The sequence below is a fragment of the Garra rufa genome, chromosome 20 (genome assembly GCF_049309525.1).
Source record: "Garra rufa chromosome 20, GarRuf1.0, whole genome shotgun sequence".
NCBI lineage: Eukaryota > Metazoa > Chordata > Actinopteri > Cypriniformes > Cyprinidae > Garra > Garra rufa.
Window position 1 is genome coordinate 40,484,056 of NC_133380.1, and position 12,124 is coordinate 40,496,179.

Below are 12,124 nucleotides of genomic sequence, written 5' to 3' on the forward strand. Positions count from 1 at the left end.
AAATCAGAATATTGAGAAAATCGCTTTTAGAGTTGTTCAAATGAAGCTCTTAGCAATGCATATCACTAATCAAAAATGACCTTTTGATACATCTAGAGTAGAAAATGCACAAAATATCTTCACAGAACATGATTTTTACTTGATTTTTGTCATAAAATAAAAACAAAGATAATTTTAAACCCATTCAATGTAGTTTTGGCTATTGCTACAAATATAACCATGCTACTTAAGACAGGGTCACTTGCTGATTTAGTGCTTTATTATTAATTATTAATAATGTTTCTTATTATTATCAGCTTGAAACAGTGTTTGCTGATTAATAACAAACACACATAGTTCAACATAGTCCTTGCTGAATGAAAGTATATTTATTTAACTATTAATTATAATAAATTAATATTAGAATGAATTCTGAAGGATCATGTGACATTGAAGACTTACATTTTAAAACATATTCAAATAGAATATTACTGTTTTTATGGTATTTACTTTTATATGAGATGAAGGGAGGGCGATTTCCTTAAACAAATTTCCTCATCAGCACATCCAGAGCTCTGAGGAATACAGATATGAGATAACACCGGCTGTAAGATCAAATTCTAGGAACAAGACACTAAGTTTTACTTGTTTAGAAAATCCTTCTTGATTTAAGAATTTTTAGATATTTTGGATGGAAAAAGACAAAAAAATCTAAGCAAGAAGAGCATTTTTGCAGTGAAGAGTCTACTTTAGATAATCTACATGCAAAACTACATGCAAATAAAAGCTACTAAATTAGACATGCATATTTTTTGTACATCATAGATTCTAATATGTGACCCAGGACCACAAAACCAGTCATAAGGGTACATTTTATTATTTTTATTTGTAAATTCTAGGAACACGGGTTCGGACAGACAAAGCCCCGCCTCCATTACCTGAGAGTCAGCGATCTCTGTCATCTGATTGGCGCAGAGCGGAAGAGGCGCTGTGACGTCAGGGACGCTCTGAGACTGGGTCAGCCAGAGGAAGCGGCAGTCAGATCCCTGCGAGACCAGTGCGAGCGCAGCGCGTTCATATTCCAGCACCAGACGCGCCTCTGCACCTCTCCGACACACAGGTACCGACATTCACTGCATTTTAACGCTGTATTTAACGCAGAATGTTGAGCACAGGCGTGCATGATCGATAACTACCGCTGCTGTTTTCCGCAACACACCAGTCGTTTAGTAGCCTGTTTTCTATATTGATTTCATGTCATGTAATGAATGTGCGTAACTATTACATGTGTGTATGTTATAACTATGTACTTCGCAAATGCAGGCTAGTCCCGCAGATTAAGAGCTTACAGTCTTAGTTTGTATTAGCTTGGGTTAGTTATCTCTCACGATCAGAGAGGGTGGATGTGGTCAACCGCTCCTTAGGTCTTTGAATGCACTGAAACTTTGACAGATGATGGTTTGATAAAGGATGGAAATGAGAGACAATACTTTGAGGTGTCTGTTATTTTCTTTTCAGAATATTCTACCAGTTTAAAACTCAAAATGTATCATTGTAACATTCTAATGTCAGACAAATGAATAATTTTAACTATTTTTTCTGAAAACAAGACGCAAATTTTTACTTGTCTAGAAAATAATTTTTAATTAAATTTTTTTAGATGAGACAAAAATCTAAGTAAGAAAAGCATTTCTTTCACTGGACTTCAATAGACAATCTGCTAACTATAACCAGTGTTGGGGAGTAACTAGTTACATGTAACGGAATTACGTAATTTAATTACAAAATAAATGTAATTGTAATTAGTTACAGTTACTGAGAAAACACGTGTAATTAAATTACAGTTACTTTTGAAAAATGCCAGAGATTACAAAGGGGATTACATCTGAATTTTTTCACACTTCTTTCATAAATTGCATTGAATGCTCTAAAATGAGACACCAATGTTTCAGGAGTTTAGGACACAGAATAGGACACGTGCTTATTGTTTTTTTTTTTCTATTTGGGTTTATAAATAAGCTTTATTTTTTAAGATTGTTTTTTCCAAGGCATTTTTAGATGCTGGTGTTTCCTGTCATAACTATGCACTCATTTAATTTCAAACCCAGTATCAAAGCTATTAAACTATTTCTCATGATGTTATTTATGTTATGATCTTGTTATGACAGATAGAGTGCAACTGTGTGACCCTAGTTTGATTCCCGTCTTGAGGTCCTTTGCCGATCCCGCTTCCCTCTCTCCTCCCAGCTCTTTCCTGTCATCTCTCTACTGTCCTATCACAATAAAAGGCATAAAAAGACCCCCCCAAAAAAAGTAAAAAAAAAAATGCATAATTCTGATTGGTCAGTCACGACATTCAGGGCAACTTAAGTCAGTGCTATATGCTTGATCATTTTTCTTGGCGGAAGCTTTGTGTTTGGTTAGCTAATAAATGATTAAAGCTTAATTCAATATTATGTGGACAATTTCTTAATTCCGTCATCCTGGTATCGTGGACTCACTCTATTGTTTCATACAAACGAAGCTGCTGCCATTTTTATTTATTTTTTTACACTGTAATGGATTATAAGATAACTAACAAACTAGTACTACTTCCTTACTTATTTATATGGTGAAATGTTGTGTAAGAAAACTGGTAAGACTTCACTGTATACCTAAAATGTCTAATTTGAACTTGCCATTTGCAACTGATTTCTTCATGGAAGCTTTGTGTTCAAATATTTCAACTCAGATCAGTGATTCGTGTCTAATAATTTTGACCTAAACATCTTAATAATCTATAAAGCAGTTGTGTAATAAGTGGAATAATGTTGTTGAGAATGTAGCCAGTTGTTACCCTAAATAAAGATGTATATTACCCCTTACTGTATTCAAGTGATGAAGGATTTTGAAAGTCTGACAATAATCAATGTTGATTGCTACTGTAAGATTAACTCTCCCTGGTTTAACTGTTTCAAAATGAATAACAGTTGAAAATGTAAAAAATGTAGAAAAGTTATCAAAAAGTAATTAAAAGTAATAAGTTACATTACTTTTATAAAGTAATTGAAAAGTTACACTACTTATTACATTTTAATGAAGTAACTTGTAATCTGTAACCTATTACATTTCCAAAGTAACCTTCCCAACACTGACTATAACTTTGCAACTACATGAAAATGAAAGCCACGAAATTAGACATGCATATTTTTGTATATCGTAGATCAGGGGCGTTGCTAGACGTGCCCCAGCAAAAATATGCTGTGCCCCAGTAGAATCTCAAATTTGAGTTATAATTTGCATTGATAATCCCAAAATAAAGACATTAAACCACATGCAACAACTGAATTAACGAGTAACTGAATTAGCAACTCCCCGTCGTAGATTCTAATGTGTGACCCTGGACCACAAAACAATTGTTTTAATTGATTTGGTTATAAAATAATGAAAAATATTTGTTAGTATAGGACAATATGTGGCTGAGATACAACTATTTGAAAATCTGAAATCTGAGGGTGCAAAAAAATCAAAATATTGAGAAAATCGCTTTCAAAGTTGTCCAAATGAAGTTCTTAGCAATGCATATCACTAATCAAAAAGTACGTTTTGATACATCAAGAGTAGAAAATGCACAAAATATCTTCATCTTGAATGTTTCATCATATTATCAAATGCCTTTATCAGCCAGTGTTTGTAAGTGGCATTAAAATTGGTTTGATGTCAGTCCATGTCATTCCATAATGCTAATGGTGTTTTTACCATTATTGTGACTTGTGTAATTCAGTTTCCTCAAAAGTGGCTGAGTTAAAAGCTATCAAACGTGATAGCAAAACCACAGCACATGCTTAGCAAAGTGATTTATTTCATTTGACAAGAGAGCGTTTACAAAAAAAGTCTTAAAGCAGCCTATTTAATTCTAAATATGATTTTATCACCAGTCATTATTTATGAAAGCTGATAACCAATAAATCGGCAGATGAGTCTAAATTCACTTGTTAAAAAATCCTGACCTTAATACTCTTTAAATATGTGACCCTGGACCACAAAACCAGTCTTAAGTCGCTGGGGTATATTTGTAGCAATAGCCAAAAATACATTGTATGGGTCAAAATTTTAGATTTTTCTTTTATGCCAAAAATCATTCAGAAATTGAGTAAAGTTCATGTTCCATGAAGATTTTTTGTAAAATTCCTACTGTAAACCTATCAAAATGTAATTTTTGATTTGTAATATGCATTGTTAAGAACCTAATTTGGACAACTTTAAAGGTGATTTTCTCAGTCTTTTTGATTTTTTTGCATCCTCAGATTCCAGATTTTCAAATAGATGTATCTCGGCCAAATATTGTCCTATCCTAACAAACCATACATCAATAGAAAGCTTATTTATTGAGCTCAGTTGTGTCAAATTTAACCTTATGACTGGTTTTGTGGTCCAGGGTCACATATATCATATATAATTGTCATATCTGACTAATTAAAAATTAGCATTCATTGGCTCATACTGAAATGTGATCCTGAACCACAAAAGCAGTCATAAGGGTCAATTTTTTGAAATTGAGATTTATACATCAATAAAAGCTAAATAAATAAGCTTTCCATTGATGTATGGGTTGTTAGGATAGGACAATATTTGGCTGATATACATCTATTTGGATCTGGAATCTGAGGATGCAAAACAAAAAAATCTAAATATTAAGAAAATCGCCTTTAAAGTTGTTCAAATGAACTTCTTAGCAATGCATATTATTAAGTTTTAAAATATTTACGGTAGGAAATTCGTGGAACATGATCTTAATATCCTAATTATTTTTGGCATAAAAGAAAAACCAATAATTTTGACCCATACAATGTATTTTTGGCTTTTGCTACTTAAGACTGGTTTTATGCTCCAGGGTCACAAATGATCTCCAACATATTTTGCATCTCAGTAAACAAGTTTGATAAATGATGACTTCAGAGGGCAACAATAAATAACTGTATTTCACAACCACACTGCACTGTATCTGACCATAAAAGGACAAAACTAGCTTCTAATCGACTGAAAATACTTACTGTTTTAGTTTCATCAGTGCTATTTCTTATCTCAACATAACATCTTTTAACCAGTTTTAACCAGTCAATCAAGTGCTTCCACAAGTGAGGCCTTTCTCTTTCAGCCATTAGCATTTTTTTTGCATTCTTGTGCTATTTCCTCCAGTGATGGCGTTATTTAAAGCACTTTGGCTGTTCAGCTTCCTCATTTGAACATTTTTTAGGGATCAGACAGCCTGCTGGTTTTGCTAGTTAATGATCTGAGATGTAGTTAGTAGCAGTCTGTTTGTCCAGTTGGTGTACTAGAATAGATCAAGCCTTTATCAGTGTTTGTGGGCTGCTCTGACAGTCAGAATGTGACTCTGATGTGCACATAGATGCAATAATGTTAGGGCTGGTTACAAGCAGCGTGTCTTCCTCTTTGCAAAGCCTTCGTTTGTGCAGTCATTTGTGCAGTTCTGTAGGCTGTAGAAGGAAATAAAGCCACCGCTATTGCGGCATTATAAGTGCTCAAAAACAGTAACAAAGCGGCAGCTGAACTTCCCTGTGCTTTCCCGTGGCATTCACTTCCCTTTAGAGTCATTACGAGTGCACTGTGTTTTAACAGAAGCTGTTGGGATGTAAACTAAATGAACAAAATACAGCATTTGGTTATAGAGCAAGTCATCATGGGGCTGTAATTAAGAGCTGAACTTTGAACCTTTCTGCAAATAGCACGTGGATCTCACACTTGATGGGATGATTGTCATGCAACCGTATGGCATTTGTGTATCTGTAAGCGTCTTGTCCATGCTTAAAGGGACAGTGCAACAAAAATGTTTTCATTCCAAACCTGAATGGCTTTCTTTCTTCTATGGAGAGAAAAATCTGGATTAAAATCTTTCTGCAGTGAAAGTCCAACTTGTTTTGGACCCCAATCACTTTCACTGTATGGGCAAGAAAATGTCACAAGAGGTTTTTGGATTTTTTTCAGTTGTATTTCCTGTTTGGGTGAACCTATGCCTAAAGGGATTTGAAAAATGAAAATTTTGACGGTTAAAGCGGTTAATGTTATATGGGTCAAAGATGAAAAAAGGATTATGTATAAAAACAATAGGTGTAATACTGCTTTAAATTGTTGTTGTTTTTCCCAGAAAATATTTATAAAAATTTAAGTTTAAATTAAAAAAAAAAAAATCATTGCATTTTTGTTTTTGTTTTTCTGAGCAAAAAAATAAATATAATATATTTTCCCCCTACTTTACAGAAGACACCCACTAAATGTCATTCAGTGTAACAAGCTTGTCAGGCGTATTCACAATAAAAATCACTTTATGACATATTAAAAGATGAAAAATACTAGTAATTAGTAGTAATTCTACGTTTTTTTTTTTTTTAAATGCCACTATCCTAGGTTTTGCCCATTTGTCAGTAAGAATTTTGACTCATTTAAAACGCAATAAAATTTAATATGCTCCCTTATTCTTTTATATATTTTAATATGCACAAGTCAGAATAATCATGTTGTTTGAATTTTTACATAAATATTGTGTTCCCCTGAATGACAGTGTAACATTATTTTTGACATTTTATTCTTTAAAAACTTATTTGAACCCTTAAAGGTAGACACCTTACTTACATTTAAATTGCTTTCTATGGACATAAAACCACTTTTGTAAATTTTTGACATCTTAATGTCTATATAATGCCCATATACAAACTTTAAATTGCATAAAAGGCAGTTTATTCACATATTTAGTGATATAACTATGTTTCTACTTCAGTTTAAACAGTGTCACATAGAAATTGCATTCAAGCATACAGTACAGACCAAATGAATGAGAAGGTGTGTCCAAACTTTTGGTCTGTACTGTATATTTTTCTGTTTATTAAAGTTTTTACTCTACATTTGTGCAGTTTTCAGTGGGTTAGTGATATTTTTTAAATATATATAAATAAATAAATAAATATTTTTAAAATGGGTTTTTATACAAAAACTGCTTTTTATGTAAAATTCACTTTATAAAAGACCCACATTTCTAACTTTAATTCGTGGGGATAACATGGATAATTTCACATGGTTTAGTGTAAGATTGTTGCCCATCTTTTGGAAAATCCAGTTTTAAAAGTAAAAAAAAAAAAACTACATATAACTTTTACCAGTAGGTGGCTGCAGAGCTCCACTATTTCCTATTTGACCACCAGAAAGATATTTTTCACAAGTTTTTTCCGTTGAATTCATATCTACAGTACAGACCAAAAGACCTGAATGAGAAGCTGTGTCCAAACTCTTGGTCTGTACTGTACATTAAAAAAGACATTATTTACGGTAAAATATAAATAAAATATTCTAACTATGGACCAACAAACAATGGACATTGAATAGCTTTCTTGAGGTAAATGTAACATTGGTGACATTGTTTACATGCTGTTTTCTCCATGCTTGAAATGCTGATGGAACGATTATGTGAAACATGATTCTTTCAACATACCTTCTGGTGTTCAAGTGTGTTAAGTTCCTGCTATAACTAGTGAAGAGGAACAGATAATTACTTCATGTACACTTTGCGCTGCCGCACGACTCGAGGTGGCATTCTGTTTATATATCTATATCTCAAGAAAGTGCATCAAAATGTCATCCATTGTTCGAATTTCATGCAACAGTTCATAGTAGTCTATCAAGCTCCAAAAATGACAAAAAACCCAATTGAAGAACGATAAAATTAGTCCATATGGCTTTTGCACCACAGTGCCTTGCAAAAGTATTCATACCCCTTCATTTTTTTGTCACATTTTGTTTTGTTGCAGCATTACGTTAAACTGCTTTAAATTAGTTTTCCCTAGTTGTTCCAGTCGTCTTCCATTATGGAGAATGCTTCTGTCAACCTTCAATGCTGCAGATTTGTTTCTGAACTCTTCTCTAGATCATCGCCTTAACGCAAGTCTGTCACTGAGCTCTACAGGCAGTTATCTTGGTTTTTGCTCTGAGATGCATTTTCAGCTGTTAGACCTTTTCTGAGAGGTGTGTGCCTTTCTAAATCAGACTCATTCAAATGAATTTGCCACAGTTTAACTCCACTCCAAGTGTAGGAACATCTAGAAGCAATATGAATGCTCCTGAGATACATTTCGAGTGTCCCAGAAAAGCGTATGAATACTTATGCAACAGGATCTTTTCAGTTTTTTATTTCTAATAAATTTGCAAAGTTGTTACAAACCTGTTTTGTGCTTTGTCATTATTATGGTGTATGAGATGTAGATTGATGTGGGAAAAAAGTAATTTAAAGCAGTTTAACATAATGCTGCAACAAAACAAAATGTGAAAAAAATGAAGGGGTATGAATACTTTTGCAAGGCACTGTATTTTCCAAATCTTTTGAAGGCCCTTGAAACACTACGTGTGGAAAAACAGGCCACCGTTTGAGTTGTTCACAGATGATCGCAATGTTGAGTGATTGATGTTTGATTTCTGACGTTCACTCTTAAAAACAAAGGTGCTTTAAAAGGTTCACAGCGATGCCATAGAAGAACCATTTTTGGTTCCACAAAGAACCATTCAGTCAAAGGATCTTTCTCTTTCTTACTTTTATTAATCTGAAGAACCTTCTTTCGCCACAAAAAACCTTTTGTGAAAAGGTGTTAAAGGTTCTTCACTGCAAAAAATGCTTTTCTTACTTTGATTTTTTGTCTTGTTTCCAGCCAAAATATCTAAAAGATCTTGAATCAGGAAGACAAGTAAAAATTATTATCTTGTTTTTAGTAAAAACAAGTCAAAATGAAGTGAGTTTTTGCTTAAAACAAGCAAAATAATCTGCCAATGGGGTAAGCAAAAAATCTTATTTCAAGCAGACAACTAGATTATTTTTCTTACCCCATTGGCAGATTATTTTGCTTGTTTTAAGCAAAAACTCACTTCATTTTGACTTGTTTTTACTAAAAACAAGACACTCATTTTCACTCGTCTAGAAAATCCTTCCTGATTCAAGAAATTTTAGATATTTTGGCTGCAAACAAGACAAAAAATCTAAGTAAGAAAAGCATTTTTTGCAGTGTTTATGAAACCATTTAGCCAAAGAAGGTTCTTCTATGACATTGTAAAGCACCTGATCAATATTGATTTTGAAAGCTTTTAAACAGAAAAGCGAGTCAATCGTATGGCTTGTTTTTGCACGTCCTGTACTTTTTTTTAGGGTGAGAGAAAACTTACTTCCTGAGTTTGAATTATGATGTGGTTAGAGAGCTCACCTTAAAAGGGGAAGTGCAGTTTGTGGTGATAAACGCCGATGAGAGTCTCTATTAGCACGAACCATGAATCGTTGTGAGTGTGGTGTGACGGAGACCCGCTGAAGGTTTAGGTGTCACTCTGTGTCTCTTCTGTCCTCCTCTGAGCAGCCATGGGAAACCAGTGAGTATCTCCATCGTCTGTCTGATGAATGCTGCATGATGGTCTAGATGCTAGAGTCGTGAATGGATGTGTCTGTTTTCAGTCCTTCAAGCTTGCCTTTTGATTCTCCTTTCTGTGTGGGCTAGTTCATAGCTCTTTTTCTTGACCTCTACGTGGTTCCACACTAACAAACGATGAATCGAAAACCCTTTCTACCGCTGGACCTGCATGAGCTGTGATGCAAATACCTTTGTTATGATGATATCTGGTGCCTACGTGTGCCACTCTTAAAACTTCTCGCCTGAGATTTGGGATGCCTTTCAATCTTTGGTGAATGTTCACATTTTGCTCGTCTGGGGAGAACTTCAGATTAAGTCTGGATGCTCTGGCGATTTATTCTCAAAGAGAGAATGGGTTTGTCAACAGAGAGAAGTTAATGTCTCCCGTCTTCTTTGCATGCGTCCGTGTTAGATGTCAGCTTGGGCATCATGTTTGATTCTTTGCCGTCCTTGGCTGTTTTGAGCTTGTCAACTGTCTGGAATGCAGAAGTTTTAAGCACGTATACCAGTTTTTTAAGACACTCTCAGCTACATTTATATTCGTTTTTAAAGCGTGTTAAGCGCTTAGACTTAAGTCTTCAACAATAAAAGGATACATTTGTATAATATTAAAGCAAATTATTATGATAATGCAGCACAGCACTTTGAGGAATCAATATTTGTTGAGTCAATTTAGTTGATGTTTTAATACACCACATCCTGTGGTCTAATGACAAATCTGATTTTACCCATAAAACTATGTGAGATAATTGAGTCTTTGCAGCTTTGGAGCCAATTAGTGAATCCATATTAGCAGAGTGAACTAAAACACAACCTGCAATGGAAGTCTATGGGATAATGTGCAATTGATATCCCATTAATGTTAATTGTTAGTAAATGTATTTACATTTTTTCTTTGTTTTGGGGTAGGGCTGTGCGATGTGATGATTTTTGATCGTGGATGAATAAAATGTCCCCACGATCTGCTTTTGAATAAATATGTTAGTAGACCTGTGTGTTAGAAGATATTTTGAAGAATGTGGATAACAGCAGCACTTTGATAGTGGGAAAAAATAACTAAAATTCTATGGAACGATTTGGTTACCGACATTATTCAAAAAGAGCGATGTTCAACAAGTTTAATGCTTAAAAAACTCGAGAGTGAGTAAATGACGACATTGATGTCATTTTTGGGTCATTGGTACGCTAATAAAACAAAACGCAAAGGAAAATCACTCACTGCTCTTGACTGAACAACTTTAGTTGCTTTAATAAGAAGTATAATTTATGTATATAGTGTTTTATTTTTGTTCATTTAATTTATTGAATGCAACAATAAATACCCCTACTGTACCTGAAAATTAAAACACTGTTTTATTTGTATATTATGTGTATTTGTAATATGTAGAGCTGTCACTATCGATTATTTGGGTAATCGAGTAATCTGTCGATTATTCTGACGATTAATCGAGTAATTCAGTACATATATAATAGCAACGAGGCAATAATAATTAGTTCAAATAAAGTATCAAAAGCAAGTAGTCATATTGTTTTATTGAACAAAACTGTTCAAATGCATAATGTATTATAAACAGTAAAGCTAATGTACATTATGCATTATAACAAATGCCTGCAGAGGGCGCCAACGGCCTGACGATTGATTTTTTTTAAACTTTAATATTTGTTTTACCCTTGTTTTGTATTGACTCAACAAACATTTGCTTAAAATTCCCACTTAATCTTTAATATTTGGCCATTTCTTTACAGCAGAAATGCTGCAGACACTGTAATTTGGTGAATATGTGGACATCAAAACGTCTAAACTCAGGGCGAGTGTTTAAACTTCGATTCTGAAATCGCGATGAACAGTTAGCAGAGGCGAATACATCAATTCATCTTGATGTGTTTGTGTAGGGTTACAAATCTGATGAAATAGCACACGTTGGTTTCCCAGATAAACGTTATTTTAAACCAAAACCCACAATCACATGCAGACATAGAGTTTGAGACGCTCCACACATGTAAATGATAGTTTTTGTTTAGCAACATTTACTGTGAGCGATCTGAGACGCACGTAAGTAACTTGCAAATGCAAATGCAAATAATTAGAAAGCATATTTTAAACCTGCATCGCATCTATATTTAATTGAGTCGTAGCGTTTCTTCTTTCTTCTTCTTCTCATTTTAAATGGGTTTAATATGTGGATTGCGCCACTTCCGGTATTTTGCCGATTACTTGAAACGGGCAAAATGTAATCGAGGATTATTTAAAATCGAATACTCGAATTAGAATCCAGGAATCGTTACAGCACTAGTAATATGTATTTTTTAATGACAAAGATAAAATAATGACAAAGATTTTTAAGTTCGCCCACTTTGGCCTGAACATCTGCCATTCTTTTTGTTTTATATTTTGTTACCTTGGGGTTTTGGTTTTAAAGTAGGGAAATTAGTTTGTCTGTACTGCTCAGACAACTTGTAAAATAGTCGAACCAACATGACAAAGAATCGTGATAAAATCGTGATATTTCTGAGAAAAAAAAAGGTGATATGAAATTTTTGCCCACCCCTATTTTGGGGTCATAATAAAAAAGTAAAAAATATGTAAGATAAAGAAAAAAAAAAAAAAAAAAAAAAAAAAATATATATATATATATATATATATATATATATATATATATATATATATATATATATATATATTTTTTTTTTTTTTTTTTTTTGAATTATGA

At 33.5% G+C, this 12,124-nt stretch overlaps 1 protein-coding gene across 2 annotated transcripts in view; it reads left to right on the forward strand.

The window, feature by feature from the left end:
* Nucleotides 1-982: 982 nt before the first annotated feature.
* The window catches only part of camk1b (calcium/calmodulin-dependent protein kinase Ib), a 75,745-nt gene continuing 64,603 nt past the window's right edge, over nucleotides 983-12,124 (forward strand). Inside the window, exon 1 of one of the 2 annotated variants that reach the window (XM_073825439.1) lies at nucleotides 983-1,099. Coding sequence is in view for 1 of the 2 variants with exons in the window: in XM_073825438.1 (XP_073681539.1) it covers nucleotides 9,365-9,375 (11 nt within the window). In the remaining variant the exon portion in view is untranslated. Of the gene's footprint in view, nucleotides 1,100-9,349; nucleotides 9,376-12,124 lie in introns of those variants that run through there. The other variant, XM_073825438.1, reaches the window with a different exon arrangement.